The sequence below is a fragment of the Schistocerca cancellata genome, chromosome 9, assembly GCF_023864275.1.
Source record: "Schistocerca cancellata isolate TAMUIC-IGC-003103 chromosome 9, iqSchCanc2.1, whole genome shotgun sequence".
Taxonomy (NCBI): domain Eukaryota; kingdom Metazoa; phylum Arthropoda; class Insecta; order Orthoptera; family Acrididae; genus Schistocerca; species Schistocerca cancellata.
This window is the reverse complement of record NC_064634.1, coordinates 157,130,033-157,152,548: the sequence shown is the minus strand read 5'-3', so window position 1 is coordinate 157,152,548 and position 22,516 is coordinate 157,130,033. Positions and strand designations below refer to the sequence as shown.

At 38.9% G+C, this 22,516-nt stretch overlaps 1 protein-coding gene across 2 annotated transcripts in view; it reads left to right on the top strand.

Moving 5' to 3' along the window:
- Positions 1-22,516, top strand: part of LOC126100243 (histone-lysine N-methyltransferase eggless-like) — a 351,861-nt gene that overhangs the window by 90,116 nt on the left and 239,229 nt on the right. For both annotated transcript variants that reach the window (XM_049910825.1, XM_049910824.1), the window contains exon 3: positions 1,460-1,577. In XM_049910825.1, the coding sequence (XP_049766782.1) occupies positions 1,460-1,577 (118 nt within the window). The remainder of the gene's footprint in view (positions 1-1,459; positions 1,578-22,516) is intronic.

The following is a 22,516-nucleotide window of genomic DNA, read 5'->3' as shown; positions in this document are numbered from 1 at the left end:
CAAAATATGGATTCCACTCAATAAAATTTTATTTTGTTAATACTCTTACTGTTTTCTGTTGTTTCTCTCATCATATTTTTGTTATTTATCACTGCGTCATCTTGAAGACCCACGTAATTCAGCATATTCTTCTATACTTCTGTCATCATATACTTGAATTTCTTGCCTCCTCTTTCTCAGTTTTTTGCTCACTTTATACCGGCAACATTGTTTCTTACTTATTCAAGTACCTCTGTTAAACAGTTGACTCTTTTGTACGTGTTTGTACAATGTTCATTTTCCAAAAAGCTGAACTCTGTTTAATTTGCTCTGATATACCTCTTTATTCTTACATGAATTGCCATAGTCTACTCTTCTGACTTGCAGCTTGATGAATCTGGTTGTTTCTAGGTTTTGTATATATTTTTACTTTGCATGTGATAAGTTATGATGATTTGAAATTTGAAAGTATTTTTGAATTGTCACACACTTGACAGTTTCTTCCTTGCTTGATAAATTGTAATAAATTTCAGTTTGTGAATTCTCTATATGTGTTTTGTTCTGGAAGATGTGCAGAGGACAAATAAATTGTTCCTCCAGTAAAATTCTACCGCCATAATATGACCTGCCATTTCCAGTAACATATGTAATCTATCCCACCAGCAGTCAATCTGAAGTTTCTGTTCCATTTTTGTATTAAAATTGTGTAGTGAAATATTCTTTCATATATCAGTTTCTGCAACTCATCTTAGACATTGTCTACCTTATCATCAGATTATGAGCACATTGACATGTACACTTGGATGATTTCCATGGATTTTTGCTATTCTTTATATGAATCACTCAGTATTGTTAAATTTTCTTATTTACGATAAAGCCTTCACTTGAATTTCTATGCTGTGCTGTTTCTATGTTCAGATTTTCAGTTTTTGCTGCACTTTTGATTGCGTACCAGATCTCATTTGATCTTATTTTATTTGCATTACTGTTCTAGGAAGGTCCAATTATTTATATAGCTATGTGTCTTGTAGTGGGTTTCTGTCCCGAAAGTAGCACTATATATCCTGTAGCCTGAAACTGTTGTCAGAGTTCCCTCAGTCCACTATTCTCAGTATTCTTTCACCAGGACAGAAATACTGTCTCAGGTCCTTGTAAGTGTCATTATACCTTCTGACAACCTCTTTGTACAGTAGCTGCTAGATTTCAAAGCTTGTGCGTCTGATTTTGACCATACTTGGTTTCCTTAATGGTTTTGACTGTACTTGGTTTCCTTACCCCTCAGGTAAAATGTGCAGATGCTCTTGTCTTTTCTTAATAGTCACCTTTTGCATCTTCACTTTAATAATACACACACACATTTTATTGAAATAGTGCTGGGTGATGTTAACCAGAAATCACATTTATAAAATTGTTAATAATTAGGCATTTGGCTTTATTTGTGAGAACACTTTTTAATTTATCTGTCATCTGGTTGTTTCAGGGTCTAGGAAAAGCAATGATGAACAATCAGTCAATTCTTTCTGCTGATTTCCCAAAACCTAGTGAAACTGTATTCCTTGAAGATTCAGATGAAGAGGAAGGGGAAGATTCTGACAAAGGTAAAAGGAGAAAGGCATCACTGCACACTTCTCAAAGCCCTGGTACTTGTGTATTTTTCCCTTGCTGTGTCACATGACAGTTTTTTATTTTATTTTATTGTACAAAGCACACAATTAAGATTTTTCTGCAGTATTTATTTTCCAGACAATTGGATTTTTGGGTTATTAGTCAAGTCTCGGGAACAAAATAATTTTATGCTGGAGTTTTTTTGTGGACTTCAAGCAACATTGCATGTCTGCTTTAATCATGGATAAATTAGTATGGCATGTAGTTAAAGTGGACGGTAATGCTGCATTTAGTTAATATTTATTAATTTCAGTTGGATGTTACATAAGCTGGTAGACAAGTTTGTGAATCCATAAGGATTTTTTTCTCTTTATTGGGCAGAAAGGATTTTTCCATGTTACTCGCTGATGGTTGTGCAATTCATCCTTCAGCTTCAGTTGAATGTGAAGATAGGTATTACTGTTTATTACATAACAAAAAATACTTTACCACAAAAACAAATTCTGTAATACATTGTAATAAATTGGTTTGGGTGTTGACTTGTCTGATACAAAAATGTCTTTCTAGAAAATATGTAATCTGGTGCTCCTACCATCTACATTATCAAAACAGTTGTCATAATAAAAATTTGATGTGAATTGCACTGGAAGTGCTAACTTTTTAAATGAATAGCTGGACTATTATGTAACTATTACAACAATGAGAACTTGTAGGATGGAAACAATATTTGAAAGTGAGGAAAGGCAGTCACTCTCACTCATCTGTTACCGACATAGCAACATGGAGACTTTACTGGAGTTCATTTTCGTGTGTAGATGCATAGCCATCACCCCTCCCACTACCACCATCACCAGTACCGCTACACACAATTTGTAACCAGGAAAGAGTGTGTGCTAGAAAAAAGCAGTAGGAAGGAAGGTGGTTAAACCTCTTTACTGTCATGTATGTCTGTATACCACACATCTGTCAGCTGTTGGTGAGTGACAATTATAGGAATGTTTATTTATGATATTTATGGTTACTTTTGTGCAAAACTGTTTGGCATGAGGGATGGCACGTGTGTGCGAATTTTTCTGAGTTGGGCTCTTGCGCATTTCCTGTACACTGATTTTGTGTAGAGTCCTTATTCGTTGCAATAATAATAATAATAATAATAATAATAGTTTTGATTACTGACACAGTTACTTAGAATTTCTACTGCCCTTTGGACTTCTATCAAAGTGAAAATTCAATTCAGAAAAATTTTAAATTTACAGGGGGGGAGAGAGTCAAGCCAGTATTTTCTTTCAGGAGATAAAGCTGCTCCTAGTGTGAATAGAAACATTTAGGATTGAAAATATTATTCCTAGTTCCTGGAACTTGTGTGTTCAAGGGGGGTAAGTGGAACTGGCTGGGGGAGGTTGGAAGGAGGGGCAGGTCACTCAAATCCCAGTTGACTTCTTGTCTTCACAAAGTTTATGTTCCTCTCAACCTAGTGTGTAAATTACGTACTCATTCTTTCGAACCTGTGTTTACGAATTGTTCTTACCTCCCTAAAATACAAACGTAAAAGATCTCAAAAACAGGATTACGATTTTCTTTGCACTTTCTTACAAATCCTGTGAATCTGATTACATGGGAATTTCTTTCATTAAGTTGTGTTTGCACTAGTAAACTGTTTTGAATATGTTCAAAGAATACTACCTAAATTTTTGTGGTAAAGTGGAACAGGGCTGTCATATGACGTGTTTTGTACAGTCATATGCATTATCCGAGAAAGCAGACCTAGACCTGGCTGTAGTGGGAAGTATCTTAGTCATGTGACTTGGTACAACCACATTACAGTTAAAAGTAGCACGTCATTATCTCACAGTATAAGCATGGTAAATGTTTTGCAGGCAGATACGATAGCTCGCTGTTAATGTCATCAAATTTATTAACAGTGAGAAGGAGTAAGGTGTCACAGTGCCAGTGGAGAAGACTTTGGAAGATGCAACTAAAATGTTAAAGCTAAGTACGTCAACAGTGTGCAAATTATGAAAGGAGGTGGACAATGCTGAGAGAAGTGGGATTCAGGTATCAATCCCGAAGAAGAAGAAGAAGAAGAAGAAGAAGGAAACTACACACAATAAATATTTAAACAATGGAAAATTCAGGATGGAATGTAACAATATTATGAAAAGAAAAGCTGCTACTCACCATATAGCGGAGATGCTGAGTCGCATATAGGCACAACAAAAAGACGGGGCTACCTGTGAAACCAGTTGTGTGATCTACAAGCTAAGCTTCAACCACTGTGCTGCATTCTATGCGGGCATGGCAACCAACAAGCTGTCTGTCCACATGAATGGCCACTGACAAACTGTGGCCAAGAAACAAGTGGATCACCCTGTTGCTGAACAACCTGCCAAACATGACATCCTTCATTTCAATGACTGATTCACAGCCTGTGACATGTGGATGCTTCCCACCAACATTTACTTTTCTGAATTGCGCAGATGGGAACTTTTCCTGTAACGCATCCTACGATCCCGAAACCCTCTTGGCTTAAACCTTCATTAGCCACTGTCCTCACCCATCCAGCCCCTTCCCTGTTCCCATGCCAAAAATACACAGCCATCATTCCACCATCACACTCAGTCTTTTTACTTCTCTCCTTTCCCACTACTACTCCTCCCCCCCCCCCCCCCCAAAACACACACACACTTCCCCATCTCTCCCCTGCCCTTCGTCTAACCTGCAGAGCACTTCACTGTCCCCCACCCCCATCATACTATACCTCCCCCTCCTTGGCCAAGCCTCCTTATCCCCACCCAGTTACCAATCCCACCATGCACCAGTGCTGCTGCTCGCAGTGTGGTTTCAGTTGCCTGAGACTGCAGTTGTGTGTGTGAGTTGTGTTTGCATGTCTCATCTATTGTTGACGAAGGCCTTAATGGCTGAAAGATTTATTTGTGACAGTCTTTTTGTTGTGCCTATCTGCGACTCAGCATCTGTGCTATATGCTGAGTAGCAACTTTCCTTTTCATAATAGTGTCACAGCAAATTTTCATTGATAGTAACAATATATATGTACAGTTTCTGCAATATTATGTACAATAGAAGGAATTATGATCTCTACCAAAATTTTACAGCTTTTGCAGTTTTATTGTAAAAGGCGCTGCAGTAAACAAGTTCTGAGACGTAAACAAGAGGACGTAATTGTGAGAAGAGCATAACACATTAGAGTTATACAAAAATATTAAACATCAGAATTAAACTGACCAGTTGTTTATTTAGATAAAATCGGGATAAATGGTGGCAAAGTGACTACTTGAAGAGCGATGACAGTCAAAAGTGCTGGCCAGCATTAATTGTTGTGCACATAAGTGGCAATAATATGAGTTTCATTTCAAGTGCTCTTCACACTTTTGTGTGTGTGTGTGTGTGTGTGTGTGTGAGGGAGAAAGAGAGAGAGAGAGAGAGAGAGAGAGAGAGAGAGAGAACCACTTTCCTGTAGTGAAGTATGGTCCTGGTCAGACAGAACTCACATAAACTGAGCAAGGTCTAACAACAGTTGAAGTTTCTGTATTAATTTGTTAGTGCCAACATACTTCCTTTTATTTCCCTGTCAGAATCTAGAAAGAGTTGATCAAATTCCTAGTGGCACCATACTATCCTGACTTCAGTCCCATGGGACTGATCTGGAATCTTGCAAAGAATAATATCTTTAGTCACAATATGTCGAGATAGCTGGGAAAAAAGAGTAATATCTTTGCTTATTCATGAGAAATCTGAGAAAAGGTCATATATCATCTCAAAAAAGTGTGTAATTACTGCTGGAGAGGAGGTACTTTGGTGCACGATAAAACTGAAAATAAAATAATATCATTTGCCATGGATTGAGACTGTCATCATTATTGTCCATGACTGAAATGCGAGATGACAAATTGCCAGACATAGCCGAGGAAGATAGCTACATCACTGCACTGTACATCCTGCCTCTGTTCTTGTTCTAAGTGGGCAGTTAATTCAGTGGCATTTATAGATAGGTAATGTGAGGCAGCACTTGTAAGAATACTGTAGGTTATGCCACAGTGCGATCAATATAAACCTGAACTACCTTAATGACTCACAGCATTTCAACCAGTAACGGGACGCATTTGCAATTTTGGGAAATGATAATACCCAATTGGGAGAGTATATGCATGCATACCTACATACATACAAAGGCCTCAGAAAATGTTGGAAGTGCCCTCCATTAGCATCGATACACAACTGTACTCGTTGCACCATATTCCGTGACATTCTGTGAAGTGTATCCTTACCATTGTCCATTGTTGCATATGATGCCCCATAAGAAAGAAATAGAAAAGGGGGGGGGGGGTAACAGGCAGCACATTTTTTTTTAGGCCATTCAATTATTCGGTCACCAAAGAAACTGGTTACAAGATACATGGAAGCTTTAAATGTGTGGCATGTTACTCCATCTTGTTGCTTGCTGGGAATAACCTTCTGTATGTTCGATGCCCTTCAGCTGCTCCACAAACATATTGAAGATGCCCATATATGCCCATATTAAAGAAAATGGGCCCAACACTACTGGAAGCTGACACCGCCCACCACACTCCAATCTTTTCATCATGCAATGGTGTTTCGTGGATGACATGGGGGTTTAAACCGGCCCATTAGCTGCTGTTTTGTGTGTTTACGTAACCTGACAGATGAAACCATGCCTCATCTGCAAACCAAGTTAGGAGAGAATGTCTGGACATTGAATAAGAAACCTCTGAAACCATCAACAGTGACATGTTCTTGTCTCATGATCTGTCTTTTGCAATGCTTGCATCATGTGCACTCTGTATGGTCGTCGCAGCGCCGATTTTTTGCAGCTCTCTGACCTGTGGCATCTGAAATGCCTGTCTGCTGGCTCAATCAATGCAACAATTTCCTTGGAGAGTTCTCCAAATATCTGTGAACATTATCAATAACCTTAGCACTCAGTGATGGTCTGTGTTTATCACTGTCACTGTTTAATATACCAGTTGTCTCCAACTTTCTTACAGTCAATAAAATTGTCGCCTTTGTTAGAATGTCTCACACATTGAATTCTGTCCGGAATGCCCATTACATTGTAACTAATGGGTCTATCTTCTAATATATTTTCACAATAAAACAGCATTCTTGAAGTATATATTGCATGTTTCTGCCAGCTAGAGGCTGCGAACAAATCACTTATTTGCTCGTTATTGTCACGCGACCTGAGCTACATTCACAGACTTCATAAAACCGCAGCCGACGAGGCTATGAATGAACTAACACGAGATAAACAAGTGGGCATTATACTGGACAAAGGACCTCATCCGCAAAAATAAGTCAGCTTGCCAACAATGGGTGGTACTTTCAATTTTCTCAGAGCTACTGAGATCATTAAAACAACTATACTATTTCTACAAGCTTCCAGAAAGGAATTATGGGCCGTTGAAGTCGTTCGGGTTTGTATGGGTCACCCTATAATACTGCTTTCCCTTCCTGCTTTGCATGCATAAACATGATGTTGCTGCCACGCTGTCCTGGTATTTACTTCAATTTGCTTTGCAGGATAATAATTACATGGTGACCCTACTATCTGTATCAATTCAGAAAATCATCTCTACCCGTAGCTAAAACCCAGTCCCAGTCCCAGGTCCCGTTCCTTGAATGCTGCCTAACTCCTGGGTTCCGCCTCAGCTACCTAACAATGAAAATTCCTTTCTCTAGATCGATATACCCAACCTTTCTGAGACCCTTACCCTTGAGCAAAATCAGACATTAGCTATTAACCCCGCCCCCCTGCCCCCCCCCCCCCTCCCCGTCCCACCCACACACACACACACACACACACACACACACACACACACACACACCACCACTGCCAGCAGTAGTGCCTAACTAAACTTTCAAATGAAAAATAATTTTCTTTGAACCCTTTTAAAGTGATGAAATAAATAATATTGGAAGTGTTTTATTAACCCATAAACTAATGAGTCATTGAGGTGCTGCTTATTTCTAACAACTTTTTTTGTGGAATGATGTAATTTAAGCTAAGTATCCACATTGGTGGTAGACAGGTGCTATAAAACCTGCTTCCTCTGCACCACTCCTCTTCCTAGTGACACTTTTTAGCCATACCACGCATCATCATTTAAAATCAACCAACTTAAAATGTGTTAATTAGTGCTGCCCAAATGTCATATATGCCAGAGCACGTGTAGCTCATATGTATGGTGGTGTGGGTGCTGTTGCCATCACAATCACTAGTTTAGTAATCTGCTGCTACTACTACTACTACTACTACTACTACTGCTACCTATGTGTAATGCTGTAAAAGTATTTCAAAGAATAATAATTAAAACTGCTTAGATCTACAACTTACACAATTAATGTGAAAGTTGAAAGGGTCTGTCCAAGGGAGATGGACTTAAAAACAATATTATAGAAAGGGAAGTGGACATAAATTAAGATGAGATGGGGATATGGTACTGCAAGAATAATTTGACAAATCTCTGAAAGATCTAAGTCGAAACAAGGCCATAGGAATAGATGATATTTTGTCAGAACTACTCATAGCGTTGGGAGAGCCAGCCATGACAGAACTCTTCTGTCTGGTGTGCAAGGCATCTGAGACAGGTGAAATACCCTCAAACTTCAAGAAGACTGTAGTAATTACAGTTCCAAAGAAAGCAGTTGCTGACAGCTGTGTGAAAATTACTGAACAATCAGTTTGATAAGTCATTGTTGCAAAGTACTAACACAAATTCCTTGCAGAAGAACGGAAAAACTGGTAGAAGCAAATTTGGGGAAGGTCAGTTTATATTCCAGAGAAATGTAGGAACACACGAGGCAATTCTGATCCTACAGCTTATCCTATAAGATACGTTAAAGAAAGGCAAACCTACATTGAAAGCATTTGTGGACTTCAGGAAAGCCATTGACAATGTTGACTAGAATACTCTTTTTTTTTAAAAAGAAAGATGATGAGACTTACCCAACAAAAGCGCTGGCAGGTCGATAGACACACAAATAAACACAAACATACACACAAAACTCTAGCTTTCGCAACCAACGGTTGCCTCGTCAGGAAAGCCCAGCTAACCAACCCTTTTTCGCCTTTTTTCATCCCTCTTTCCTGACGAGGCAACCGTTGGTTGCGAAAGCTAGAGTTTTGTGTGTATGTTTGTGTTTATTTGTGTGTCTATCGACCTGCCAGCGCTTTTGTTGGGTAAGTCTCATCATCTTTCTTTTTAAATATATTTTTCCCACGTGAAATGTTTCCCTCTATTATATTCATATCATTAATTAGAATACTCTTTTTGAAATTCTGATAGTAGGAGAGGTGAAATACAGGGAACGAAACGGTTTTTACAACTTGTACAGATTTAAATCAAGCAATGCTTTGGGAATTGGATCAGGAAATGAGGCACTGAAAATAGTAGACGCTTTTTGCTATTTAGACATCAAAATAACTGATGGTGGCCAAAGTAGAGAGGATATAAAATATAGACTGGCATTTCTGAATAAGAGAAATTTGTTATTATCGAATATAAATTTAAGTGTTAGGAATTCTTTTCTAAAGGCATTTGTCTGGTAGCCACTGGGTAGCCATGTATGAAAGTGAAACATGGATGATAAACAGTTTAGATAAAAAAAAGGATAGAAGCTTTTGAAATTTGGTGCTACAGAAGATTGCAGAAGATTAGATGGGTCGATCACGTAACTAATGAATAGAGTAGGGAGACAAGGAATTTGTGGCATAACTTGAACAAAAGAAGGAATCAGTTGATAGGACACATTCTAAGACAGCAAGGAATCACCACTTTAGTATTGGGGGGAAGTGTGGGGGGTAAAAATTTTAGAGGGAGACAAAGAGGTGAATACAGTAAGCAGATTCAGAAAGATGTAGGTTGCTGTAGTTATTCGGAGATGCAGAGGCTCACGCAAGATGGAATAGAGTGGAGAGATGCATCAAACCAGTCTTTGAACAGAAAGCCACAACAACAACAAAAACAATATTGTTGTGAATTGAATAATCAAGGAATTTCTGGTCTATTGTGGGAACTACAAGAACTTGGAGATGACATTTTCATGAGATATTTGAGCATAAGCATTTCTCGACAACTGTGTTGAGACACATTGGTGTGTCAGGTATGTCATGCAATTTTTGATATTTTTCAATACTCTGCAGATAAAATATCTAGAGAATAAAAAATGTCCCTATTCAAGAGCCCTACATAATTTCTAAAATTTGTCTCTCATAGTTGTTCCAAAAGAAAACAAATTTATTGTATATACTTCATGTGTTTGCTTTTTTCCATCTTTGAAAAAATCAGTTTTAGAGGTGTCATGAATGTTTCGAAAGTACTGTGGTGTGCCTCAAATGAAAAGGTTTAGGAATGTGGGTGTAGTTGGTGGACTACGTGAGGAAGATTTTTATACATTTGTGTCACTAACTGTAATCTTCACCACATTTTCTCATTTGTTAATATTAGTATTTGAAACTGAAAGGTAATTACTATAACTTATATGTTTAGTATTTCAATCATACGATACATGAACATCAAATAACAACTTAGTTTTGTGACCAAAACAAAGTTAAGCACTTTTGTTTTTACCCCTCAGAATATTTCATTTTACTCCTCAAGGTGTAATTAACCCCCAGTCTGGGAACTAATGCTCTAGATACCACCCCTACTTTCACAGTGATCTCCAGATTGTACGTCACTGTCCGTCACTTAATGCTAGAAAAACAAATATCTGTGACACAGGAATCCCTGAAGTTTCCTGTTCCTTCTGCAAGATATTGTTTTTATGCAGTCTCGGTTACCACAAAATCTATCCTATAGCCATTGAATTCCCCATCAAACACTTACTGCACCCAGACCCCTTATTGAACTTTCACATCTGCCACTCCCACAAAACACTGCATCATCATCTCACAAATTCTACATCCTAAACAAACCCAGAACACTTACCATGCTAGCAGTAATAAAAAAAAAAAAGGTCTGTTCTCCTGACCCCTTCAGTGGACGCAATTATTATTATTATTATTATTATTATTATTATTATTATTATTATTGTTATTTAACAAAACTTACTGAAAACAAACATAAATCTCTCCCTCTCCTACTCCCTGTGTGAGTTCTGGGTGTGTTATAAATAGTGTCCAGATCGATATGCACTTAAAACCCACGAAATATGTGCCAAAACTCCTCGAGATATGCAGTTAAAATATGCTCGTACTGCCAGTATATGCCTTTAAATATGCTGGTAAAATTGTTTAATTATGCATTTCTCTTAGATAAATTCTTTAAAATATGTATCTTACTTGGGAAAATTAATGAATAGCCATCAAATATTTTCAATAATGGCTATAATTCAATGAATAAAATGAAGTATGACATAGGTACTTAACACTATAAGTTTGGTAAATTCTAAAAATTGGAGTTTGTTTGAACTACCGACATTTTTTTTCCATATTCTCTACATAAAAATTTTTCCTGTGGTCAGATAATACTATTTTCTATCTTGAAAATGATCATTCAACATCACATGACACTACAGGTAAAAATTTAAGAGCACCATCAGACGACATGAAATCATCTAGATTGTTTGAGCATTTTTCTTCCTCCAGTAACTGAGCAATCTTCCGAATCGTAGGCCAACCAGTTATTTCTATGAAGAACTGCATCCAGTTTTCTTCTAAGTCGCTCACCGATCAGACCTGGCCAACTCTTGCTCTGTGTCCTGAGTCCTTTGACAAGAGCCATTGCCTTTCTAACTTCCATGTTACGAGTCTCAAGTTTCTCAGTAAGTTTGAAAGATCACCCAAGTGCGCTCGGATGAAAGATAGGCTGTGTAACACACTGGAATTCTTCAGGGCGTCCTTGGCTTTTGCTGTAGCTAAATTTTCGCTATCTTCAAAGTCCTTTAGGACCTGGAACAAGAAAGTAGTAATCTAGTGAATGTCGGTTTCAAGCTGACAACTGCTGTACAGAGAAATAAGCTTAATATTGGAATTCTATGTTTTGTTAGTTTTTTTTGCTTATTCAATTTATCCAGAACTACATAGGCATACATACCTCTTCAACTTTTCTGTGGTTGTCTGCATGATAGTTTGCATATGAAATGCACGTTCCCCACCTCGTCAAGACTGGTTCAGGTGGTAGAGGACAGTCAGGATGAGCAGCCTTGAAAGCTCTCACTCAAATTGGTGCATTGATGAATACCTTCTTTGCTGAAGATATAAGGCTGTTGACCTCTGGCAGTGTGACTCTGACCTCTTCAGTGACTCGATGGATGCCATTAGCCAGACACGTTGGGTGAATAATTTTAGGGTAAAACACCCGGAGACACTCTGTGGCCTTCAGCATATATGCGGCACTATCCGTCACAGTGGCCAAAACCTTATTCTCCCCACATTTCTTATCTTCAATTCTCCATAGCACACCTGAGAAAATAAAAGGATTTTACAAGTTTACAAATTTTTTTATTATTTTATTATTGGCTCGGGACATGATGTGAAAAACTATTTATTGGCTCGGGACATGATGTGAAAACTGCGCTCTTATATTACTTATAATTTATTTTAAACTATTCAATATTGGCAAAACTTACACAGTGCTTCCTACACTGTGCGTGCATTCGTGGCATGTGTCGTTTGTTCCACTTCTTTGCACAGTATGAGGAGTCCTTGTACAGCCTCATCAGCAGAGAGTTTTCCAAGTATTACGTGTGCCATATACCGACTGCAAGAATCAGTGGTTTCGTCAACGGATAGCCAGACTAGAGAATTGCTGATGTCTTTCCTAATATTCTCCAGTGTCTGTAATAGAGAAACTAAATTAAAAAAAAAATAGACATAAACATGTGGACACTACATAGGAGACATATACATGAAAACAGTTTTACAAAAATAAACATTCAAACATAATTTAAATTTATTTTTCGAGTTTTTTTAATTAAACGACTATTATTTTGGCCCATGTATATACCAAATTTTGTCCATTGACTTTCACATACCTACGTTCATAAAAATTACCGGAAAACCTTACCTTTTCATACAATGGGTCCACATAGTTCTTTCTGAGCTTGACTCATGAGAAATATCTTTTCCTGTGTATTTTTTTTGAGAAGGTCATTAATCGTTCATTCTCCAGCTTATTCAAGGGGATGTTTGCGTTTATTAAAGCCTCGCAAAGGTCTTCATTCAAGTCATTTTTGTCATCCATATGCTTCAAAATGAGGAGATGAATGGTTGCTGTGAAGTTTTTAACCGTGTCATGGTTACATTGTTCTGGTGCTGAGATGTCTTTTTATGCTGATCCAGTTGAAATTTTTCCTCAACCCTGATCTGAAATGTTGGAGAAGTGAATAAATATCAGTAAGTACATACAGTTGTATAAAAATGTAATAGAACAGTGCGTACCCCCCAGATGGTCACTCAAATAAGTGAATTAAGACTACAAATAAGTTTCTAAAAATTGGAACTTTGATCTTCTCACAACATTTAACTTTTTTTTTTTTTAATTTGCAAGAACGCCAAAGGTAATTCATAAAGGTTTTTTTTGTTCCTTCCCATTCGTACATAGAAAACATGCCCATAAATTTACAGATGAACTTAACAATTGTTTTAATTTCTTGGAAAAATTATCGAAAAAGAAAGAAAAAATTAAACATACCTCGTTTTCATGTAGTTGGCAGAATATTATTTTTTCGTCCGTTGTGAAAGCACAATCGCTCCCAGTCCTTTTCCGTAAATTATTGGATTTTTGCTTGGGCATATTCGTAATTTGAAGAATGTTGCAAAGAGTTGATGTGAAATGCCAACAATAACTAATAGGGCATTGTTGGCGCACTGCAGAGATCAGGTGAAGAACCTGAACACACATTAACTGCGGGCAACAAATACTGAAGCTCGTTTCTACTCCGCTAATCCATCTTTCAACAATGAACCATCTTTAGCATCCTTATCTGAGAGACTACCTGAGTGGAAAAACAAGACTGTGTCCCTCCATAAGCTACCCACGTTTACCTGAAAGGCTTTCATTCTGATGGCTCGTCCCGTATTATCTCATTTTAGAAATTTATTGGCCTAATATTCTGGGAGGTTCTTGGGTTGCCAGGGAACAAAATGAACCTCAATATCGCCTCCACATGTCAAAAATATGCATATTTATGGCCAATTACTCTAAATATGACAATAATATGCTCAAATGCCAAAAATATGCAAATATATGCATTCTAAATTCGAATTTAAAGTAGCCTAGTTCCTCCAAAATATCATAGTTCGTAAAGATACAACACCAGGTACCGTAAAAAAATGACATGCCAAATCCAAACTCTAGTTGTAAAAGACTGCAAAACAAGCTTTATTTAGTCATCAGTTGGTGTGACTGATTTGATGTGGCTCACCAAGAAGCCGACCTCGGGGAAGATCAGTTTGGATTCCGTAGAAATACTGGAACACGTGAGGCAATACTGACCTTATGACTTATCTTAGAAGAAAGATTAAGGAAAGGCAAACCTACGTTTCTAGCATTTGTAGACTTAGAGAAAGCTTTTGACAATGTTGACTGGAATACTCTCTTTCAAATTCTAAAGGTTGCAGGGGTAAAATACAGGGAGCGAAAGGCTATTTACAATTTGTACAGAAACCAGATGGCAGTTATAAGAGTTGAGGGACATGAAAGGGAAGCAGTGGTTGGGAAGGGAGTGAGACAGGGTTGTAGCCTCTCCCCAATGTTATTCAATCTGTATATTGAGCAAGCAGTAAAGGAAACAAAAGAAAAGTTTTGAGTAGGTATTAAAATCCATGGAGAAGAAATAAAAACTTTGAGGTTCGCCGATCACATTGTAATTCTGTCAGAGACAGCAAAGGACTTGGAAGAGCAGTTGAACGGAATGGATAGTGTCTTGAGAGGAGGGTATAAGATGAACATCAACAAAAGCAAAACGAGGATAATGGAATGTAGTCGAATTACATCGGGTGATGTTGAGGGTATTAGATTAGGAAATGAGACACTTAAAGTAGTAAAGGAGTTTTGCTATTTGGGGAGCAAAATAACTGATGATGGTCGAAGTAGAGAGGATATAAAATGTGGACTGGCAATGGCAAGGAAAGCGTTTCTGAAGAAGAGAAATTTGTTAACATCGAGTATAGATTTAAGCGTCAGGAAGTCATTTCTGAAAGTATTTGTATGGAGTGTAGCCATGTATGGAAGTGAAACATGGACAATAAATAATTTAGACAAGAAGAGAATAGAAGCTTTCGAAATGTGGTGCTACAGAAGAATGCTGAAGATTAGATGGGTAGATCACATAAATAATGAGGAAGTATTGAATAGGATTGGGGAGAAGAGAGGTTTGTGGCACAACTTGACCAGAAGAAGGGATCGGTTGGTAGGACTTGTTCTGAGGCATCAAGGGATCACCAATTTAGTATTGGAGGGCAGCGTGGAGGGTAAAAATCGTAGGGGGAGACCAAGAGATGAATACACTAAGCAGATTCAGAAGGATGTAGGTTGCAGTAGGTACTGGGAGATGAAGAAGCTTGCACAGGATAGAGTAGCATGGAGAGCTGCATCAAACCAGTCTCAGGACTGAAGACCACAACAACAACAACAACCAAGAATTCCTCTCCTGTACCAACTTTTCACCTTTTCATTCCAGAGTAACATTTGCAACCTATGTCGTCAATTATTTTTCCTTGCCAACTGTGCATAGGACCTTCCCTTTCCGTAACTTACCAGTCCATCTAATTTGCAGCATTCTTCTGTAGCACCATATCTTGAATCCTTCGATTCTCTTCTGTTTAGTTTTCCCACAGCCCATGTTTCACTACCTCTTCTGTAGCACCATATCTTGAATCCTTCGATTCTCTTCCGTTCCAGTTTTCCCACAGCCCATGTTTCACTACCATACAATGCTTTGCTCCAAACATACATTCTCAAAAATTTCTTACCCAAATTAAGGCCTGTGTTTCATAATAGTAGACTTCTCTTGGCCAGGAATGAACTTTTTGCCAGCGCTAGTCTGCTTTTTATGTCCTCCTTGCTCTGTCCATCTGCCTATGTAGCAGAGTTCTGGTTCGTGATTCCCAATCCCAATGTTGTATTTCTTGCTGTTCTCATTTCTGCTTCTTTTCAGTACTTTCATCATTCTTTGATTGACTCTCAATCCATATTCTGTGCTTGTTGGACTGTTCATTCCATTTTTCTTCACTTTCAATGAGCGAAACAGTGTAGTCAACAAATCTTGTCATTGATATACTTTCACCTTGAATTTTAATCTCTCTTGTGAATCATTCTTTCATCCCTGTCATTAATTCTTTGGCGTATACAAGGCCTTTTAATAAGCAATGCAACACATTTTGTTTCTAAGCCAATTTCAGTAAAATTGCTGAGTTTGTTGTGGGAGGTCTTGGAATATTCCCTCTTCAGCCGCAATAATTTCTTGGAAGTTCTGATAGGTGGTGGCTCTATATGTAATCTTCTAAGCACCGCTTCTAAGGGAGGTGTGTTCCGAGCTGAGAGCTCTCATTTAGTTTCTCTTAGCAAAAAACCAGAACATCACAGATATTCATAGGCACTTGCAGAATGTCTATGGAGGCCTGGCGGTGAACAAAAATAATATAAGTTGGGCATGTTGACTGTCTACATTACAAAAAGGTCGCGCAAACCTTTCCAATCTCCGGTGTACAGGCTGGTCGCAGACAGCTATGACTCCTGCAATATTGGAACGTGCAGATATTCTCATTCAAGGTAATGCAGAGATCACAATCAAAAACCTTGCTGTAAAACTGGACATCTCTGTTAGTAGTCCTGACACATTTATCCACCAGTTGGAGTGCCCAAAGGACTGTGCCTGCTGATTTCCTTGCTGTCTAACAGAAGCCCTAAATAGCAACGAAGGATCATCTGTGCAGAATTGCTTGAGCTTTACAAGGCTGATTATTGTGACATTTTTTTGTCGATCATCGTCACAGGCTGTGAAACATAGGTTCACCACTTCAAATTGGAAACAAAATGGCAATCCAAGGCATGGTGTCACAATCTCTCCTCCGAAGGAAAGTTAAAAGCCCTACATTTGGCTAGCAAAGTCATGCCGACAGTCTTCTGGGACTCTGAAGGGGTTATTCTTTTTTTTGTGTCCTCCATCATGGTGCAATGATCACCTCTAAACTGTATTCTGCCATTCTCAGGAAACTGAAGAAACGACTTCAGCGTGTTCATTGCCACAAGAATGAAACTGAATGTATCCTTGTCCATGACAACACAAGGCCTCACACAAGTCTATGCACCTGAGAGGAGCTCACAAAACTTCATTGGACTGTCTTCCTCAACCACCTTGCAGCCTGAATCTTGCACCCTCCGACTTCCATATGTTTGGTCCAATGAAGGATAGACTCTGTGGAAAGCAGTATGTGGATGATGGGGATATTAATGCAGCAGTTTGTTGGCTGTGACATCGACCAGTAGAGTGGTACCATGCAGCCATACAGACCCTCCCAGTAAGGTGGCTAAGGCCGTCACATTGAACGGAGGTAATTTTGAAAAATAGAGTATTGTAGCCAAAAGAGTCAGGAATAATACAGTGTATTGGAATTCTAATGAAACCAATTTGCTTTCAGTAAAAAATCTGTTGCAGTACTTACTGAATGGTCTTTGATTCTTCGTTCTTGTACATGTTGTATTTTACCCATCTCTTCCTATGCGTACCCCTATTTTTCTCAGAATTTCGAACATCTTTTACCATTTAAAATTGTTGAACATTTTTTCAATGTCAACAAATCCTATGAATGTGTTTTTAATTTTTCATCAGTCTAGCTTGCATTGTCAGCCGCAGTATCAGGGTTCCTCTCTGCTGCCTTTACCATTTTTAAAGCCAAACTGATAGTCATTTCACAGATTCTCAGCTTTCATTTTCATTCTTCTGTATACTGTTCTTGTCACCAACTTTGATGAATGAGCTGCTAAGCTGAATGTGCAGTATTCTTGCACTTGTTGGCCCTTGCTGTCTTCACAATTGTATGGATGATGTTTTTCTGAAAGTGTGATTGTATAGTGCCAATCTCATAAATTCTGCACATCAACTTGAATAGTTGTCTTTTTGCCACTTCCCCCCCAATTATTTTAGAAATTTCGATGGAATGTGATCTGCCTTATTTGACCTTAAGTTGTCCAAAATTCTTTGAAATTCTGATATTGGGTCCCCCTTCTCAACCCTCCTTTTTTTTCTTCTGTTCTATCACCAGATAAGTCTTCCCCCCCCCCCCCCCCCCCTCGTAGAGGCCTTTAGTGTACTTCTTCCCCCCAAAGCACTCTCGATGTTACTGTCCTTGCTTTTAATTTCACTGAAGATTATTTTGACTTCCTTTATGCTGAATCAGTCATGCCAATGATAATTTATTTTTCAATTTATTCTCATTTTTCCTACAGCCATTTCCCTTCAGCTACTCTGCACTTCCTATTTATTTCATTCCTAAGTGACTTGTATTTTTTGTATCCATGTATTTCACTGAATGTTTTATACCTGCTTCTTTCATCGATCAGCTGAGGTATCTCTTTTGTTGTGCACAGTTTCTTCACAGTTACCTTCCTTGTTCTTAAGTTTTTCTTTGCAACGTCTGCGATTTCTAAAATGGGCAGTGTATGTCCCCCTTCAACTGAACTGCCCACTGAGCTATTCGTTACCACAGTGTCTATAGCCTTCAACTTCAAATGTTTCCCTTCATCCCTTAGTACTCCCATAGCCCACTTCTATGCACATTGATTCTTCATGACTAATCCCTTAAACTTGTGCCTTCTCTTCATCATCACCAAATTTTGATCTGACTGTATATCTACTCCTGAGTACACATTACAATCCAATATCTTATTTTGGAATCTGCCTGACAATGATGTAATCTAACTGTAAATTTCCTGCATCTCCCAGTCCTTTCCAAGTATATCTCCTCTTCTTGTGATTCTTGAACAGAATATTCTCTATTACTAGCTGAAATTTATTGCAAAACTCAATGAGCCTCTCTTCTCTCACATTCTTTCTACCAAGCCCATATTGTCTCGTAAACTGTTCTTTTGCTCCTTCCTCTACTGCCGCATTCCAGTCCCCCATGACTTACTATTTCTGTCTCTTCATCTTCTGCTTGCGACTTTAGGATGGGTACCTGAACTATTGTTGTCGGTGTTTGTTTGCTGTCGATTCTCATGAGAACGATCTATTGCAGAACTGTTCCCAGTAAAGATATTCCTCTCCCCTACTTTCGATTCATAATGAATCTTACTCCTGTTACACCATTTTCTGCTGCTGTTGATATTACCCTATACTTCATTCTCAATGGAGAGAAGTCTTCCGAAGTAAGAGTGATTTCAGGTGTGCCGCAGGGGAGTGTCGTAGGACCGTTGCTGTTCACAGTATACATAAATGATCTTGTGGATGACATCAAAAGTTCACTAAGGCTTTTTGCAGATGATGCTGTGGTATATTGAGAGGTTGTAACAATGGAAAATTGTACTGAAATGCAGGAGGATCTGCTGCGAATTGACGCATGGTGCAGGGAATGGCAATTGAATCTCAATGTAGACAAGTGTAATGTGCTGCGAATACATAGAAAGATAGGCCCCTTATCATTTAGCTACAAAATAGCAGGTCAGCAACTGGAAGCAGTTAATTCCATAAATTAACTGGGAGTACGCATTAGGAGTGATTTAAAATGGAATGATCATATAAAGTTGATCGTTGGTAAAGCAGATGCCAGACTGAGATTCATTGGAAGAATCCTAAGGAAATGCAATCTGAAAACAAAGGAAGTAGGTTACAGTACGCTTGTTTGCCCACTGCTTGAATACTGCTCAGCAGTGTGGGATTCATACCAGATAGGGTTGACAGAAGAGGTAGAGAAGATCCAACGGAGAGCAGCACGCTTCATTACAGGATCATTTAGTAATCGCAAAAGCGTTACGGAGATGATAGATAAACTGCAGTGGAAGACTCTGCAGGAGAGACACTCGGTAGCTCGGTACAGGTACAGTTTCGAGAACATACCTTCACCGAAGAGTCAAGCAGTATATTGCTCCCTCCTACGTATATCTTGTGAAGAGGCCAAGAGGATAAAATCAGAGAGATTAGAGCCCACACAGAAGCATACTGACAATCCTTCTTTCTACGAACAATACGAGACTGGAATAGAAGAGAGAACCGATAGAGGTACTCAAGGTACCCTCCGCCACACACCGTCAGGTGTCTTGCGGAGTATGGATGTAGATGTAGATGTAGATACTCATCTGACCAGAAATCCTAGTCTTCTTTCCATGTAAATACACCGACTCCCACTATACCTGGATAGAGCCTTAGGATTTCCCTTTTTCAGATTTTCTAGCTTCCATACTACATTCAGAATTCTGACATTGTGCACACTGCCTCACATAAGCTTACCCTTTCATTGGTTATTCAATTTTTTCTCATGGTCACTTCCTCCTTTGCAATCCTCTCCTGGAGATACAAGTGGGGAGATTAATCTGGAATCACTTACCAATGGAGAAACCACCATGAAACTTTTTTCCATTATAGGTCACATGTCCTGTGAATACACAGTATGTGTTCTTAATGCAGTGGTTTCCATTGCCTTCTGTGTCCTCATGCCATTGATCATTGCTGATTCTTCCACTTTTCAGAGGCAGTTCCCCACACCAAGGGTGAGAGTGTACCATAAACCTTTGTTCCATCACCCTCTTTGACAGGCTTGTTGATAGACAGAGGGTGACTTCTGATGCTGGAAGTCTTTGGCTGCCCTTGCAGTTGATTTCTTTCTTAAATTTCTACCTTAAATTTGCGCAATGGCGGTTCAAACTCTGTGCCTATGACATTTTGACTATCAGCCAAAGATGCTACCCCTAGATGACAGTTGCAACTAATAAAATCTGGTGTGTATTTGTGTGTGTATATAGTCACAGTAGCTGAATATTAGTGGTGAGTGGCTCTTCCCCAATTGCAGAATGAATAAACCATAAGTTTCCAAATCCAAGATGACTCTGAATGCAATATGACCCTGAGATAAGTACAGATACACAGAAAATAAAACCAGATAGAGACCTAACTTAATCAGATCTGATGCTACTTAGTCGTCCTCTCTGGAGTGGTCCACTGAATCTTCAGTGTCACTGCCACTGTCATGGTTTCCTTGCATTTTTGCCCACAGTAGACAGTCTTCGCTCCCATCTACTTCATTTGTTACATGGCACATCATACAGCCTTTCACAATTAATTCACTGGATATGCATGTCAAAGCAGTCTGGATCCATTCTGCTATTAAAAATAATGAAGGCTTATCAACTTCCTGATACGGTTAAGTGCTTAACCACTTTGAAGTAACCTGTTGCTGTAAGCTGCTTCGGATGGTCTTTAAATGGCTTATCCACCACTTCATCTAACACTTGTAGTTGCAAAGTTATACCCCCTGAAATACCAACAAGATCTTTGTTTAATTTTATTGTTTCTGCATTTACTGCAGTTGTCAGATGCCCCTTGAAAGCACCAAGAACCATGATTCTGTAGAACAGCGCCTGGCCTCCCGTTCCAGACTGTACAGAGCTAATCTGTAACAAACTCATTAGTCATCCATCCTTTCCCACTGCAAACAAAAAGTGACACCAGAAGGAAGCTTTTTCTTCTGCATGGTATTGTGATTGAGGATGACGTAGTGTTGCGTCTTTGTTCCATTGACATGCACACACATCATGGTGATTTGTGATTTTTTTATTGTCCATAGTGCGAACCAATACGCTTTTACTGGCTTTTTGTTCAGCTGTTGTAGTGGATGGTATGTCAAAGTAAACAGGAGTCCCTTCAGCATTTCTGATTTGTCTTAAGAGGTAACCACGTTCATTTCTCAGTCTTATAATGTATCACTGATACTTAACCGACTTCTCCATATACGATGCTGGAAGATGCTGAGCAAGGGGTGGTCGACATCACAGCACAAGTCCATTGCGTCGCACCATCCTTGTATGCCGCACAGAGCAGGCTCTAAATTGGACATCTTGTTCTCATGCCAGTTCATGTGCTTAATTTCTTATGACAATGTGGGAAACTGCCATTCCTTTTTTTTACTTGCCTTGCCCACAAATCACACTAGTTCCTTTTCAGTATATTCAAAACACCCATTCTGTGAGCCTCTAAAGGCTTTCCTAGTCGACTTAGCAGTTTTCAGATGTCCTTTGCTGTTTCACCACATTCAAACATTGGCTTCTGTAGCTACGCACGTTCTTGAAGATGCACAATTGTTGTTTGTTTCTGCATGCTGAACAGCCATGATTTTGAAATTTGTGTCATAAAACCACCTGCCTCCTTTTGAGAAATTCGATGCCCAACCACGTTGTTCCACACCACGGTCTATTACGCACTTTACTGCGCATTTGGGAAGTGGTATCTCCAAACAACAATTAATAAAAAAATTGCAATGAAAGTCAAAGTGCATGAGTATGTTCAAGGTTGGAGTAATGGGCATGGCAGAGAGTAGAGCTACAGCTCAATGAAAGCTCGAGGTTTTGCTCCTTAAAGAAAAGGAAAACACCTTATCATATTCCGCAAATGCAAGATGACACACTAATTTTGGACCTGAAATTTTGGGGAAAAAGACCTCGTCTGGGATTCGGAGATATACAATACTCAATTTTTGTACATAAATTTGTTTTCAGTTAGTTGCTCTTCAGGTGACACACAGTCAGAAGGAAAAATCGCCAGTAACACTAAAAAGCTGCCTCTATAATTTTAACCCCCCCCCCCCCCCCCCCCACCACTTCCTTCCAATACCATATTCAGAATTCTTTTATGCCTCAGAATGTGTCCTATCAACAGAGCACTTCTTTTACTGAGGCTGTGTCATGGACTGCTTTGTCCATGTTTCACTTCCCTTGAAGTCTCTAGAAAAGACTTTCAA